This window comes from Cyanistes caeruleus, chromosome 4, assembly GCF_971803275.1.
Source record: "Cyanistes caeruleus chromosome 4, bCyaCae1.hap1.1, whole genome shotgun sequence".
In the NCBI taxonomy this organism is placed as follows: Eukaryota; Metazoa; Chordata; class Aves; order Passeriformes; family Paridae; genus Cyanistes; species Cyanistes caeruleus.
Window position 1 is genome coordinate 47,378,001 of NC_141704.1, and position 17,359 is coordinate 47,395,359.

At 37.3% G+C, this 17,359-nt stretch overlaps 1 protein-coding gene across 2 annotated transcripts in view; it reads right to left on the minus strand.

The window, feature by feature from the left end:
- MYRFL (myelin regulatory factor like) overlaps window positions 1–17,359 on the minus strand; it is a 37,627-nt gene that overhangs the window by 9,068 nt on the left and 11,200 nt on the right. For both annotated transcript variants that reach the window (XM_023932029.2, XM_023932023.2), the window contains exons 6-16: window positions 15,771–15,918; window positions 12,441–12,636; window positions 11,893–11,969; window positions 10,532–10,642; window positions 9,871–9,961; window positions 6,844–7,044; window positions 6,339–6,447; window positions 5,769–5,878; window positions 2,221–2,384; window positions 1,574–1,637; window positions 746–831 (exon numbers count right to left, since the gene is read on the minus strand). In XM_023932029.2, the coding sequence (XP_023787797.2) occupies window positions 746–831; window positions 1,574–1,637; window positions 2,221–2,384; window positions 5,769–5,878; window positions 6,339–6,447; window positions 6,844–7,044; window positions 9,871–9,961; window positions 10,532–10,642; window positions 11,893–11,969; window positions 12,441–12,636; window positions 15,771–15,918 (1,357 nt within the window). The remainder of the gene's footprint in view (window positions 1–745; window positions 832–1,573; window positions 1,638–2,220; window positions 2,385–5,768; window positions 5,879–6,338; window positions 6,448–6,843; window positions 7,045–9,870; window positions 9,962–10,531; window positions 10,643–11,892; window positions 11,970–12,440; window positions 12,637–15,770; window positions 15,919–17,359) is intronic.

The window sequence follows — 17,359 nt, forward strand, 5'->3', positions numbered from 1 at the left end:
TGTGCAACACAATATGAATAATACCTTGACAGTGTTGTGTTGAAATGCAGTCATGCAAGTGTTAACTATCTGATCACTTTTCCCTTTAGTGGTAAAAATTTCAGTTGAATTTAATGGGGTTAAGATCAGATATATATATATATATATATATATATATATATATATACACATATATATATATACAGTGTTGTGTTCATATACTTGTATTCAACACAAAATACAGCCAGTTTCCAACCTAAATAGAATCACACCACCAGTTCAAAGTACTCAGGACACAAAGAGATTGTAAGCCACAGGTTTTTGGAGACAGAAAATGGCAATCTCAGAAGTCCAGAGCATACTTTCCACAAATCTAATGTCACAAGTTAAACTTTTAGTCACATAATTGCCCACCAAGTGGGAACAACTTCAGCTTCATTTCACACAACAGAATCACCCTGTACATTGGAAATTGTCTTAGACACAGAATGATTGGATAAAACATGCAGAATCTAGTTTTGCACCTGTAGTGCACTAAGGTGCACCCTATGTTGTGACATGGAGAGAGATCAGCTGTGTGTCCATCACAAGAGTACCTTACTTTTATACAATGGTTTCAACTTTACAACATTGCCAGGAATATTAATTGTTCATTTTAATACATTGGGTTCTTCATGTAGGAAGGGAAAAGAAGAAGAAAAAGTGCTATATTCTTTCAGATAAGTAGAAAGGGGAAGGGAGAAGTCAAATTGTTGTTAATTGTTACCATAGTGCCATAATAGCAATCAAAGCTATTATAGTCACCCAGAAAATCTTCACAGAGCAAGAGTCTTTGGTCTTTGACAAACACACCTAGGGTAAAAAAAAAGTTTGTTAGTTAGTTCAAGGTTGGTTCAAGTGTCACATATCTAAGCAACTACTAGTAGATTAAGAAATACTACAGTAGGTTGACTTTACCTCACCTTTGTTTCGTTCATAGTCACCCTTATATAGGGGCCAACATCTACACATTAAAACTTCAGTAATTAAAAGGTCCCTAAGACTGTGAGTGCACTGTGCATTGTTGATAGCGTGGGGGCACCAACATTACAGAAGAAGAAAGGATAGATAAAAATAACAGTTCCTTGTCCTTTCTTCCTGCTGTTTTTTCATACTTTTGAAGTATTTCAAAATCAAATTAAAAACTCAGTAAGTGTCCAGAACTAAATGCTCAGCAGCTTTCAGTATGTGCACAGACCATGTTAAAGCAGGACTGCTATAAATACAGAAGAAAGGCACTTTCCAAACAAGTAAGATAATCTTAGATGATGGAGCAATTTGACTGTCATTATGGTACAAAGTACATTTGACCTATTATTTTCTCTTGCTCTTTGGCACTGGCAAAAGCAAGGTAGGCAAATGAGCATTGGTTCATCTTAAAGAACAGAGCTTGGCAGCCTAGGAAGACAGTCTTGAAAAAGGTCAATATATGCATTTCCTCACTCATATGATCCCCTTTGAAAAGGGGTATCCACTTCCTAAACCACAATACAGGCCAGAGAAAGTGAAAGCAAATCACAGTGAAGGACTCAGACAAGGATTTAATTTCACTCACCTTCCTGGATTTTTGTGAGACTGATTTTATTGATGGCAAGAGACTATTAGCTTGACTATACCTGCTGTAAGAGACAAGGTTTCTTTAGCATTCAAATGCTTCAGCAACTAATTAATGAAGAAAAGACATTTTTAATGCCACTTGCTTTAGCAATTTTAACATTTACAAAAGGAAAGGCAGAAGTGTCAGATTCATTTCAAGGACAAAGGTCTCCAGTAAACTCATTCAGGAGAATGTTCTTAAATGCTACATTTTATTTTGAAGAAAACTTGGGGAAATTGCTTAGAAACGGGAAACGCTCATCACTTCACTGAAGCACTAGTAAAGATTCTTTCTTGCAGAAGAAGCTCTGCAGATTTGCCTTAGAAGCAATTTCCAAGTCCCAGAGCTGTAACAGAACATAATCTACCATTTACTTTATGCCATAGAAGCAATTACAAAAATCACTATAATTTATCAGCCATTTCAAACATTAATTTTGTCAGTGACTAAAAAAAAATATGAGAAATTTGGGGTCTTTTGCACAACTTAAATACTGGAAAATAGGTTGTCAATATTGTCAAGCAAAATCAATTTTCACTTCTATCACAGAGGTCACTTTAACAATTTGTGGGGCAACTATTAGAGAACATCCCAGCCAGAGGTACCTGACTTTGCTCTCTTCACTGACTGTTGACTTTAAACTGTTCATCCGTTTCAGCCTGGCCAGTTTCCTATTCCACTGTTCCAATTCTTCTATTCTGACTTCAAGATTGTTAGTTAGTTTACAAAGCTGCTTTACAGCACCAACATTCTCCATAAAGATCTGATCCTGAGAAGAAAACAATGACAAAATTATACACACAGTACATCGATCAAGCAGATGTAACAAGCAGAAGTAAGTGCAGAATTCACCTATATAAACACAAGTTATCTCACTGTAGATATATGTCATTCATGTATGACCATAAAACCCTTTTGCTAGACATTAATTTTCAGTAAATTGAAAATGAGGACTTGCAGAAAAATTTGAAGAAGCTAAAAGGCTTTTTGCACCAAGAATTTAAACTGTATTTTACCTTCATACTGTTTTGAAACCTTAACACTGTTTCAACAGGCCTCTACTACTTGATTTTTAATGCTGCAGCTGAACATTTTAGAATCCCTTAGCAAAATGTACATCCAACCATCTCCCTAGAGGCATTAGATAGGCTCAGACAAACCAGAGATTCTATCCCTGTTGTACACAAAGTTAATCACACAGAGATAAGTGAGACAGATTAAAAACCAAACCAGATATCAAGCTGTGATTGCATAATATTTTGCTCTCCTCTTCAGCCTCTCCAGTCTCTTACAGGATTCTTGTAGGTTCTAATAATATGATCACCTCTGCATCTAAAATAGTTCAGACACCCTCCATTTACTCCTTCTGGATATTTTACCCAGGAAAAGCCTCCTATTCTCCTACCCCTGCTTATCATCTATGTATCAGTCTGCTGCTGGAAAAGCCCTCAGTATAACCATCCAGGCAGTATTTTATCCATTTCTGAGTAAAAAATAGTTACTGATCCACTGGAGGAACACAGTGGAAGAGTACTTTGTTTGCTATGTTTGAAAGAATGGCTTTCTCATACTAATGTACAGACTGATGTCATTGGATGAAGCTATTACTGCAGTTAATGTTGCTAAGTGTTCCAGTCTAGTCAAGTTACCAGAAGTAAGGTAAAAGCAGTTTTGTCTTTCATCATGTAAAAGCCATGCATACCTTTCTTTTAAAGGCGACTGCATTCCACAAAACCAGACAGCATTTAATGGAATCAGAATCAGAGCACAGTTTCAGTGGCAAGTCACAAGCTTCCCTACTGCCAGAATACCAACAGCCCATTTAAATAAAAAGTGACTTCAAAATGCTCTCTCGTACCTAGAACTGTGAAATCACTTACATGGACACTTGTCACATGAATGACATGTAGCAGCTTCCCTTTCCATTGTCTTAAAATCAAGCATGAATTGCTTCTAGGTGGCTTCAACTAGCTGACAAAATTGCTCTTCTCACAAAATGAAGGAATACTCTATTTGAGGGGAAGAAAATTGATCAGAGTTTTACTGCCCCTCTAGTGACAAAGTACTGAACACAGTGTGACTGAGAAGAAGATTCTAACTCAAACAAATTGCACATAGCTGAGACATTTCTCTAGAAAGTATCAGAGCCAAGTTCAAACGTGTAATGCAATCAATTAATTCAACAGCTCCAAACTGACAGAGACACAGCACCAGCCAACACCCTGCTTATCTGGAAATAAACTTGGAATATGAGGTAACAAAGTTCAAGGTCTCGTCACTTGCTAAACTGAATGAAAAAAATTTACTGGCCTTTTACTATTCAAGCTGCTGAGCTATTCTGGAGCTGGGAGCTCCAGAAACTTAAAGCAGATGTTCCACCTGAATAAGACATGTTCCAAATCTCTGAATTCAACATACATCTTAAACTGTTAGACACAGATCTCTCCTGATCCTGTCACCCCAAAGGTCGTGGAATTGACATTCGTATGCTCTGTCACAAGCGTTAGGAGAAAGAGGACAAAGCACAGATTTATCTGACTATATTAAAACACCAAAGTGCCTGTGAAGTAATCCCAGATCCAGGTCTAGACAAGTAGTCAAGAAAACGCTAAGCAGCAAAAAAGCCATTGCTGTGACAGCCCATTCCTGCTTGGGCCACATACACAGCAGAATCACACCCTGCAGGGATGAGTAGAAGGAAGGCATTCTCCATTTGTATGTTACATCCCTGGAAGACATCCTGGCAAGCACCCTCCAGGGACCCAAGGTACAGAGAAGAAAGGGAACATGATGGGCCCAAACAGCAGTGCTGTGAGGCACTGTCAGAGATGGCATTTTGTGTGATATTTCAGCAAGGAAAACATATGAATAAAAAGCTCAATTCTCCAACCTAAACTTCTGCCAGACAAAAAACTGAACTATGCCAAAGAAATTTTGGAGGCATTCAGAAATGCAAATGATGCTACAGCTGTCGTACTATATAATAGGAAGGCCCAAAGGGCAAAACTAACCTGGAGTCACCTACCACTACTGCTCTTCTACTAGCATCTAGAAATCAGCTACAGGCTGGAACACTGACCAAATACAGCAAATTTTCTAAAAGTCACCTTTTCAACAGTATCTCCAGAAGTGCTCCTTCCATAGCTTTATTTGAGGTATTTAATTCATACTTCTTTTATATAGAATACAACCTAGAAGATTTAACCTATGAATTATAAATTATTTATAGCCTATCAAAAGATGACAAGTGAAATAAAATATTTTTATAGACATTTTCTCCAAGTTTGGTGCTGTAACCTTGTGTTTTCTATAGAATAATGAAAGAATGCATTATGATAATGAATGCAGGATTGTGTTCATGACATCACCCAGACAAGATAAGGTCCCCTTTCTCTAAAACCTCCCTCTTTTCATTATCAGCTGCAAGTGGGAAAAAGCTGGGAAGTGGTCTTTGGCATGCAGTGAACCAGCACTCAGCAGAGGGGCTGCTTTGAGACAAGTGATGTGTGCAGCCTTGTGTGACTGGACTCTGTGACTGACAGTCCCTGGCACCTGTATTTCTACAGGAAAAGGAGGAGAAGAGAACACAGGGTAATATCTCAGGAGTGTTCCCAACCTCTGTGTGCCATTTCAGAGCAGATGATTTTGAACCTATAAAATGCATTTTGGATTGCCAAAAACAAAACTCCATACACACAGAGCTAGCACTTGGATTTGGTATGTAGAGGTAATACCAGGATTAAAGTAAGGAAGTTTTTATTTAACAAATTGAAGGCCATCACCGCTCAATTCACTTGTGGAATCACTTAGTTAACTGAAACACTTAAACACAAAAGAATGCTTTAAAGTACGACTTGTTGAACCAATGCTATGAAATCACTATCCACTTTTATTCAGAAAAGATAGGGTTTTTTCTTATTAACTGTACGTTTATATAGTACTGTAATCAGTTTTAATATAGCCACCTCTTGTTGTTAAAAGATTCAGCCCTTTACTAACAGCTGGCAGTTCAGTTTTTCTCAATTTGCTGAACACCATTTCTGTAACACACGTGGGGGCTACAGCTTTTTATGGGGCACAGCATGTGCTCATAGCTCCCCACATGAAAGAACAGTCTAAACACACATCCCCGCTTTCTCCCTCAAGACCATACCTTGTCAACCATGAGGAAGTTTTCTATCTTTTCTCCATCATTACAAGCAACATCTCCAACTTCTCTAACCGCTTCAGGTAAAAGCCTCTTCACTTCCTGAGCTATTATTCCTGTTCAGGAAGTAACAAAAATGTCAGGAAACACACTGGCATACCTGCTGACCATTCTAAAAACTACAGGCAAAGCAAAAAAAATTATCTAGAATTTCTCAGTGGTAGGAAAATACAGAATTTCAGTGGGTTTTTTTTTCTCCATTACACAAAAAAAACCCAGAAACCTTTAGAATTCTCATTTCTCTGCAGAAAGAACAAAGTTGTTTGTAAGCACATACTTCATTCTCATTAAACTTCTGGAAAATAAATTTTCCATCTTTAAAAATTGAAACAGAGGCTGTAAAATTACAAGCAATACCTAATTTTTGCATTCTTATACCGCAAGAGGTACACAGCAAAGTGTGCGATTACGGTAATCTAAAAAATGAGGATGAAATAGCAGGATATTAAAAGACACTATGGCACAATAAATATCAGTAGATGTTAATGAAAAATGGGAACAGAACTGACTTTATACCTGTTTCATGGGTATCTTTTATTCCCATAACAGATGCAAATTCAGGCTTGTAGTCATATTCCACCAGCCTCATTTGTGTTATTCTTCTTAACTGCTCATTTGTATCGACCTAGTTGGAAAAACACCAAGATTTACATGTTGAAGCACTAAGCAATCTATGACTACGGCATCTAGGGCACCACTGAGAGAGCAACTAGCCTGACACAGTTATTTGGCCAATCATCACATTGAAAAATACAGACAACCTTCCCATTCCCCACCACCAGAATGCTATTTGTAATTTTAGTGCCAGCTCCCCTTCTGTTTGACAACTCCCAGCTTCTGCAGAGAGCCTTCTCCAAAGTCTAGCTGATGGTTCTACAGGGCACAATGGTATATGCCCATGGTTTCTTTAAGCCAGCATTTCAGCACAGCCAAGATATAGGAGCTGCTTCCCGTGCCAGAACAATGATCCACACGTGCTGTGGTGCAAACAGAAGTGCCCCAAACACTGCAAGGCCCTCACCTCCCGGATATTCTGTTTTGCTCGGCTGTCAGATGGGTGCATGACTCTGCCCATAACTTTGGCGTTTCCGCAGACAACCAGCGCTTCATCTGGTGCATCTGTGTTAATTCCTACTCGACCATGATAGGCTATTGTCTCTGGAATGTGTCCTCGCTGCCACAGTACATCACTGTCATTCTCAAACTGCCCTGGGTTAGATGCCTGGAACAAAATTTTTTGCTTAAAGATACAGTATAGCATAGATACACTGTTGTTTATTCTATTAGAAATGTGGAGATAATGAAAAGCCAAATCTTAAATATTGAAATTGTATTCAAGAGTATTTTAACACACTAACAGAAAAAAACAGAGTGGAGTTACTTCTAAGTGTTTCTGCTCACAGAGCACTGGCTTCATGCTTTTTTCCCTTGAATTCTACTTTATTAGCACCTTAAGCTAAATTGACAATGTCCAAAGCTTTCCAAATTTTGACATTATACCACATAACCATTCTTTACCTACCACTAAATTTTAGCTGAGACTGGAAATCAGAAAAGAGAAAGCAAGGCAGAGATTAAACACACGTGATTCATAAAATCCTCTGTTATGTTTTAAATTAACTCATACTAAAAATTTCATGTCAAGGAAACAGGGTCTTTTAAAGAACACCAATAAAACAACAGAATGTGTAAAACAAGAAAAGACATTTGATTTCAATAGATAATTTTGGGTTGTTTATTGTTTTGGGGTGTTTTTTGTTTTTTGTTTTAACTTTGAATTCAGGCCAAAGCAGAATCACGATAAAAAGAAGCCAGGCTTTCACAAGGCTTTGCCAGCTACAAGGCCTGGCACTGTGTACTCACCACTGTTTGTCACAATTGGAGCATGATCTGATATGTCTGACAAGCACAGCTCAGCTGGTAGCTTTGTTGTGTTGGAGTGTATAAAGGGCCCGAAGATGAGCTGCTTTTTCTCGCAGTGCATTTGCATGGCTTTGCCACTTTAAGGTAGCCAGAGGCTGACTCTCTCTGCCACTGAAGCCCTGTTAGACAGCTAGAAAATGACTTTTTTTTTCCCCTTCTATCTCTCCTGTTGATATTTTCACCACTTCAGAGCCTCTTGATCTTTCTGCCTTACTGCCTTCTTTTTCCTTTGTCTGAAACAGTTGCTAGGCTTGAAAAATCTCATTCCGTGAATTCCTGTTCAAAAACTGTCTCACATACTTTGAAGGAGCCCTCTTCCCTTGAAATTTCAAAAGAATCTAATATTAAAAATAGTGGGGAAATGTAAATTTTTAAATCTTTCATAAAAATATATGTATCCTGTAAAGTAACAAGTATGAGACAAATGTGAAAATTCAACAGATTCCCCAAAATGTAATATCTGTAACACTGTCAGATCCAGAAAGAGAAATTCAGATGAAGACAAGATTATGGAAATTAATGGACAAATAAAGGAAAATAACTATAAAATGTATGTAGGAATGATGCAAACACTGCTTCAGCATTCTGAAGCAAAAAAAAACACAGCAGCAGCCAGGATGATAAAACTTCTCAGCAGGGCAGAAAACTGCTGAACTCCACACATTTCTTTCAAAGCCTTTTCACAGCTCCACCCAGAAATGAGCTCTGGGCCAAAATGCCCCCCAGAAACCTATCTTTAAGTACAGAAAGAGGGTTTATGGCACAAGAGGATGCTCAGATGAAAAAGGAGGCAGGACTGAAACCATCTGAAAGCCCCCATCTTCCTTTGGAAACCCCTGAGCAACACCCCACAGGCTGGAGATTTGCTCTTTTGCTCTCTCCAAACCCAAATGCCAAACCAGACCATAGCTGTAAAGCCTAGGCAAATGATGGGCTGCCAAAAAGGATGCAAGAAACAGCCTGCAAAAAAACAATGCCAGGACTAAAAGCTTTGACAGTCCTCAACTTTTTTGAGTAGCCTCCTCCCAGCTCCACTTAATGCACCAGAACTTTTGGTCTTGCTTGACTCCAAGCCAAAATGCTAAGCCTATTCCTCTCCATAAACCAAGGGCTAGAAAGAGTCCATGCAAACACAAAGCAGCTCTTCAACTGATCCACATGAAAAAGTTCAGTGGACTGCAGTCTACCAGACACCCTCTCCATCTTTTGCAGCCCTGCCACATATTTCCCACCTTACATACTCCTATCTTTCTAAGCCCTATACATAGTATTCACCCTAGAAATAACTGTAACTCCAGACTATGCCCAGTTCAAACATCAGCAACCACCCACCCACCACAAGAAAAAGGGCCCAGGACTGAAAACTTTCAGCAGCCCTCACCTTCCTTTGGCAGTCTCCTTGCAATCCCACTCATTCTGGGGCTCTGTGTTTTCTCTCTCTCCTAACCCTAATTCTGCATAGCTCTGGTTACACTACAGATCTGGGTTTTTCCTCTTTTCTGAGTCTAACTGCAGGCTAAAGCTGAGTACTAAAAGAAAAACATTCTGTGAACCAGGCAACTGAAAAATAACAGTTAAGAGGAAAAGAGATTATTCTTCCTTTTGTTAATTTGAAACCTGTATTACTTATATAATCTCATCAGAGATTATCTCATGAGCTAATCTCATCAAATTGAGAGGTGGGGCACTCTGGAAACACACAGGAAAAGCAAAGCTATGGGTCTTAAACTTCCTTGAGCTACTTGACCTTCTCTCCTTACTTTTTTTTCCTTCTCATCCTCCTTGGAAAACACAGACTCTAGCTAATGAAAGATTTTACAAAATTCCTGGCCAGTGAAGTAAATTGTTTCACCACAAATAAAAAAATAGTCTGGAAAGATAAGTATATTTTTGTATTGGAACTCATAACAAGCTTTCTTTTAAAGCTCTTCCATAGCTTTACTTATTTTTTAATTTCTGGTAATTAAAAGATAACATACTCATATAATGTGCAACTGTAGGTTTTTTCCTCAATCTTTTTGACTCAGTGGTAATTTTTATCCCCAAGAATCATGACCCCTCAATCTCCTGTGAATATCAAAACAGTAAATACTTTTACATGAAAGTAATACAAATTTATACCTACCCTCACAATGATCTTTTCAGAGACATTTGCAGATAGTAAGTAGAACTGGTCCTGAGAGACAGCATACAGTCCAACTACCAGCATGAAGTATCTAATTTGAAATTGATTTAATCAAGACAATAATTAAAGTAATTCTTTCTCACAGAAACAAAGAGTTTTAAATACAGCTGTTATTATTGATACATAAAACAATAGACAATGTTTGTTAAATGTATTTCTTACAATACGAAAGAAAAAGTATTTCCTTAACTCTTAAGAAATATGCTTTTACAAACCCCATAATCACTGCAAATTAGAAAACAATACAGTATTTTTTGTTAATTTAAATAATGAAGCCTCAAAGATGAAAACCTTTCCTGCTTCAGAAGAAAATTATCATTTTTTGGTTTTTTTTAGCTTCCCAATTTTGTCAGCCATTATTCTGGCTATGACTTCCTGAAACTATCTCTAACTATGAGGATGAAGTTTGAGTTTTATTCTCATATCATGCTGTGACTGCAGCAAAAGAAGCTTTTAAGCACACACCAAGTGCTTAAAAGCATGACAGAATTTGAAAAAAAACCCACAGATTTGGTAGCAGTGATTTTTAACAAACATTGGCTCCATTCTAAAGTAGACACTCTCTTTTCTGCTTCTACAGGCCAGCTAGCTGTAGCAATACCTCTGATCAGGATTAGGTTTCCCCTTTTTTCTCATATTATTTGCTGTTGTTTCACTGAAATGCAGCCGTGCCAGCGTTACTTTAGTTATCTGGTCCCCTGGCAGATCAACTCTAAAACAGAAAAGGAAACAAGATCAGGGAAGTAAGTATTTGGAGAGCTATCTGCTCAAACCAGGTCTCTGCAAACTCATTAAAACAGTTCTGAGAAAAACTGACAAATGGATAAAACAGAGGAACCCCAGTAAAAATGCAGTAACCCTGGTTTCTAAAAATGTATTAACAACAGTGACTGCATCAAGGAGATAAACAGGATAAAACACCAGCAGTAGGAAACTGTTCTTAGTAATAAGAGTCTTATGTTTCTTGGTCTGTTTGTACTCAGTCCTGAATATAATAAAACTGTATGTGTTCAATCGGATGGCTATTTGCTTCTTGACAGGATTAATAACTGCTTGCTTATTATTGGGCCTGAATTTCCACAGTAAAACTAAGAGATCTTACTGCTTGTCCTTTTCATCTGCACCTAATTGACATGTCTGGAAGCACACAGTAGACACCTATGTCTCAAATACATAGTGGTAGTCATCTAGTAAGGGATAAATAATACAAATGAAGGGTCTGTATAGATAAAATTACGGTTCACCAAACAGTCACACAAAAAATAATTTACATATACAGAAAATCTATTTGTTAGTACACAAAAGGAAGAAAAATGTCATGAGAGAGGTAATTTAATGAAAATCAAGCTCTTCTTCCAAGCTCAAAGTTCAGTTTCGGTGATAATATAGTGCAGCCATTATCCCAGCACTGCCCTAACTTGACACTGTCTTCTCTCTTTGTATTATAAAGTTCATTTAATTATTTATAGAGAACAGAGCAGCTCCAACATAAGAAACTTATGCCAGAAGAATAAACATTGATTCTGCCAGTGAGTTAAATGCTCAGGAATGGCAGAGCTCCAGATAGATGCTGCACCTGTGTTTCTAGCAGAGTCACTCCCCCTTAAAAAGCACTGTAAATGTATCTCATGCCTACATAGGACAGGAACATTCTGACATTTTTTAAGATTGGAAATGCATCTGCCATACAGCTCTAAGAAGTGTAAAAGAGTGTTTCTAGTTGAATCTAAATATTTTGAACATACATACTTAACACATCTGAAAAGCTGTTGAAAATTTTCCTTATTGAAGTGTGATCAGGTATTTATTACTACTGTGATTCTATCTGTGCAACCTCAATGAAATCTGGATAAAAATCAGAAAACTGGTTCAGAGCTACTGTGAGGTTCCAACAACTGCTTCATATTTCAAACAAATCATACATATTGGAACAAGATGGAATAATTTTCTCAGAAATCTTACTTAACAGGATGAAAAGGTTTTTTGCTTCGATCTGATTGAGATTGTTCAATAAGAATTGTTTGATTTGGAGCTTCCACCTATAAAACAAAAATAATCTTCAAAAATTACAAGAATATTAAATTTTAGAACTCATAAAAATTGAAATAGACATTAATAGGCAAATTGTTCCTAATACAGTGAAAATGCACTCATTTATAGTGGAATGACATAGAAATTAATAGAGGAACTGACTCCTGATCAATTGATAATTGACATCTAATCTGAAGACCCAAGTCCTTCTGCAGATGTAATTTGAGAGAGAAAAAAAACAAAACAAAGTGCATTAATTTACAAAAGAAAAAAATGCTTTTTGAATCCAGACTGTTATTGACTCATTCCGTGCCCAAGCATAAATGCAGATGAGAACAGAATTCAACATGAGAACAGAACCTACATAAGATAGCTACATGTTCTTGGTCAAAAATTACTAAGAAAAGAGTTCACTTCAATTATTTACCTCATTACATGGACAATTAAAAGTAATAATCTCAAAGAGAAGACACACTTGCCTTAATTCCATAAGCTTTCAAGTAAAACGTTTCTATTGGTTTCCTCCCCTGCTGACTTTTGACATATTTTGGATGTCCAATGATTCTAATATGAACTGTGATTTGGAAATGATTCTTCTTTTGGCACACAAAGGCATCATCTGCTGTTGAAAAGTTAAATCCTTTGTCTGTGACAATGTGATATCCTACAGCAGGTCTACAAAAACAAGGAGAAGGAATAGCAACTTTAAGTACCAACATACTTGAGTGACATCTTGAGCTCCTTTTTTTTTAATGTGGTCCAAAATCCATCTGATTTTTAGTGACAAAACTGGACTAAAAGACATTGTTATAATCACCAGTTCTACCAGGATTTTCTTCTTAGACTGTCAAAGCTGTAAAAATAAAAACACATATAAAATGTCCTCTAATTTTAGTCTGAACACAAAATATTTGGAAACCAGAGGCTGAGAGGCTTACATAACCATCACTTACAAATCAGATATAAAGGAACTGTGTGCACCTAGGACCACAAATCAACCTTTTAATGTATTCAGTCATTCATTATAACACTGCTACAAACAGCAGTCTGCAGACAACGAGCTAATGAGCCAACAAGACTCCCCACTTTGTTCACAAGTTCCCACAGCAAGTGCTTCTGCAGAAGCTGCTGGGATTCCAATAGGGCTTTACTTAAGCTAAAAGAAAAGCTATCGGTATCAACCCTCTGGCCTGAGTATAAGTTGTCCATCCTATTCTGGCTAAAGCAGCTGTATTTTATTTCTTCAAAGGGCAATTCGTCACCCAAAGAGCAAGAGTATTCTGTCTCTGTAATTCACAGTAAACAAGGGAAGGTACCAAAAGATCTTTCTATTAGAGACAGTGAATTCACCATCCCAACAATGTTTCCAGTCCCCTGATTTAAGCAGTGGATAATTCTGAAATAACAGAACTACGTAGCAAGGTTCTCTTATATAGACATTGACTTTTCTTGTTAATGGAAGTTTGATAATGATAATCTTGTATGATGCTACTGAGAACCTCTCATTAACACAATTACTGAATATGGATTTCATTACTCTTCCAGTAATAGTTGGAAAAATCAAAATGTACAGATTTCATAAGAAATATACAGACTTTATTATTATTTTATGAATTATGAACAGAAGCCCCCTTTCAAACAACTATTGATTACCTGGGATGGGGAATAAAGAGAAAATTACTTTGTAACTACTTCAAAATTACTAAATCGTGTGTTACTTCATATTCAAAATTATAATGAAGGTTCTACCATCTCAAACCCTCATTATAAAAGAAGTAAAACTTCCTCATTTTTTTTCTAAAATGGGTAATTCTTTTTTATTTATATATGAAATGAATATATTTCATAGTAGGGAATGAAGTAGTTTTTCATATTTAGGTGTCAGCAAGTTCATTAGCTGATATTCTTAATGCAATTTCAGACTATTTGCCTACACACAGGCAAGCAGCTTGAGAAGCAAAATTACAAATGTCCAGATCTCCAAGCTGCAGTGTTTGGAACAATGGCTCTCAAAGAGCAATTTCATATTATAATTTTCTGAGTATGTAATTTATAGTAAATAGGAGTAAACATATATTTCGTTCTCAGTGCAAAAAGAATGATGAGTCTTACCAAGCAGTACAGCCAAATTTGGAATATCTTTTAGGCAGCAACAGATATCCCTGTCACACAAGCATCCCTAGTAGAAATATGCTTCAAATTCCTCTTTCTATTCAAAATTTAAGTCTTCAGACATCTTTGGGACAGAGTCCCACCACAAGGGCCAAGAATGTGCTGAGCAGACACAATGAAGGGCAGAATTAAAGGTAACCTTTTCTAATGAATCTACCTCAGCTAACAGCATTTTTGTTGTGAAAATGAAATAACTAAGACATTCAAGTACTGTATGAAAAAAATGGAAAATAATAATTAACCTGAGAAATACCCCTCAAATGGGGCAGTGATTTGAAGGCATGGGATCAATCCATCTACACTAAGCAATGAGAAGCATGTGAGTGTTTTGAGGCCGACAGAATACAGGATCACTCCTCAGAAAATCTGTGCAATGTGCTGTAATTACAGTGCATCCTGGAACAACAGCACTGCCATTGACCTCACTTAAAAGCAATACTGACTTCCTCTGTAAATAACACCTCAATCCCCTCCCACAGTAATGGCAACAGAGCGTGTATTGGGATGCTTTATTGTTCAGCATCACATAGACTCTGTTCACAAAGAAATGCATCTGGAACCTCAATTTTAGGTGTATGGGAAGCAACAAGTAGCTGGGTAGTGGCAGGAGAGCCATCTCCTGCCATCAGCACACAGCCTTCATGTAGTCATTGACTAAAAGTGCAACAGGAACTGGAAGCCACTTCCATTTAGAGTGAATAATCATATCACAAACTCAGCTGGAGGTTTCTGGGCCCATCCAGCTCCCAAGGAGTGTAAAGGTCTGCTCTCTTGCTGTGTCAATCAATACCTGAGGAGAAGGGTTGTGTGGGACATAGTAAGATGTGTAATGCCCCTACCCCCCGGGTGCAAACAGGGAACATCAGTGTCCAGGGATGACACTGGGATGTACCCAGCTCCCATGAGATATTTTGGCAGGTTGGGCGAGAGGAGCATTAAAATTTACTGTGCTGTGTTAGTCCTGTATAGGCAGTGACAAATTTTTTGCACCAATCCTGAAAAACTAGGCAGATGTTTTAGAAAAGGGTGAATTTGTTAAAAGGGTTCATATGCTAAATATTAGAATGGAGAAAATCAGGGATGTAAAGTGAACTTGGAATGATCTTTTCCAGATCATGTGGCCAAAAAAAATTATTTACAGTTTGATTAACACAGGAAAACTCTAAATCTTTGACTAAACAGTTGCACATCACACACACATCTATAATTATTAAGAATTAAGTTGCATGAGCCCAGAAGTAATACTGGTAACTTCTAATGTTCTCCTGTAATGCTTTATACCACTAAAGGTAAAGGTGCCATATGCTTAGTAATTACTTGCCCCAATGCATTTGACAAAATAAACAAAAGTTACCAGGTATCTTGCTTTTCTTTTGCCCCTAAATCCCTGAAGGGAAATCAGAAAACCTGACATTAATTTTAACCAGCGTTTCTAGTTCAGCTTATCTGATACACCTGCAAGTTCATATTTCATCATACTTTTTATACTTCCTTGTCTGTTCTTATTTCCAAGAAGGACAAGGGACGCCAAATGTATCATTTATTCCTACAAAACTACAACAACAGATAAAAAAGGGGGGGGGAAAAAAAACCCAGAAGAAAACAATCTTTTTTCAAGTGCAAACATCAGTTCTTACAGTTTTTCGTAATTAGAGTCAAATAAGCTGTTCCACTGAGAAATTTGATACGGCTGCCATGTAAGAGCTTGACAGCATTTTTCCAAAGCTGCATTTTGTCCATCACTGTCATATTCTTGCACATCAGCAGCACAGTCCTTTAGTGTTGCTGTAGAGAGATAGTGATAATTCAGTTATTTCTTTTGGGACTAGCCAAAAATCCTGCATAGACATTTTTATAAATATATTTACATAAATGCACATACATGTAAATCACAAATGCACTGCATATATATTTAGATTATCCTTTGCAGTTATTCCACAAGACTGTGTTATATTCTCTTGCTCTAGAAAATAAAATTTTCAGCTTTCTTGATTTGCAAAATAGTACACAAGTAGCACTTCCTATTTTTTATTCTCTCCAAAAGGATGAATAGTTTCCTTTTGTGGGGGTGGAGGGGGAGAAGAAGGAAAGCTAAGAATTGAACTGTACATCTGCAATACTGCAAGAAGCAATTGAGCAAAATAATTACATTTGTTTCCCATTCCCTCTACTACAGATTTGAATTGAAGGATATACTACAGGGGGCACAGTTTTCCAATAGCAAGCACATTCACCACTACGTCTGGCTGATCTCCTTGCTGCTTTCTGCCTATACATTAGAGAATTCTTTGACAGACAGGGCCAACCCCAGCTCTCTGAGATATTATACATTTTATGAAGACAGAGGAGAATGTGATAAGAGAGACAGAGTGCAGGAAGGACAGGAGAAAATATGTCATTGAGCATGTAACTAAGATCAATCCACAGCCAGTGGCAGCACAGTAAGGCAGAGCCTTCAGAATCACTTCAGGCCCAAGCTTCATTTGCAAGACCCCTCAGTTCTTACCTACAGCAGAGTAAAGATAGATAGATTAGATAGATATAAAAACACCACAGTAAAGAAATTCACACCTCACTTCTAAATTACCCCCATGCCATTTTCACCCATGTCTCTGTTCTTTTTCCAATGCAGGAGCCAGTGAGATTTTATTAAGAATGACACCCAAAGAGAGCTTGTTTCAAAGCTGTATCTTTCAGTACTAAAAACAGCAATAGCAATTTTAGATACGGAAGTGTCTGCTTGTCTTGTCTTTTCAGCAGTGGTTGACTCAGAGGACTAGCCACAATCAATAAAACACTGATTAAACAAAAGATATCAAAGGAAAAGCAACCTACTAAATTGAGTTGCTACTCATTAAAAGTGTTCTAAAAAGATTGATTTGATGCTGACAAATAACTTACTCCGAAGAAATAACAAGCAACTTGGATTTTTCACTAACAGACATGGGTAAAATTCCTCAAGTAAATTGGTTGTTACAAACTGTTCATTCAGAGAAAGCCTCACACTTCACAGATGCTGATTCATTTCTGTACATGCCTGATAAGGTTTTTGTGTTAATTGATATAAGCTTATTTTCTTTTCTTGATAAATAATGAACCAAACCAATATGGGGAAGGGGCGAGAAAAAACATACCGTTTTTACCAAGCTTGCTTATGCATACACTTTGTAGAAAAAAAACAGAGTGGAGGAGATAATGGAAATTGGCAATCTCTTTGTTCATCCAC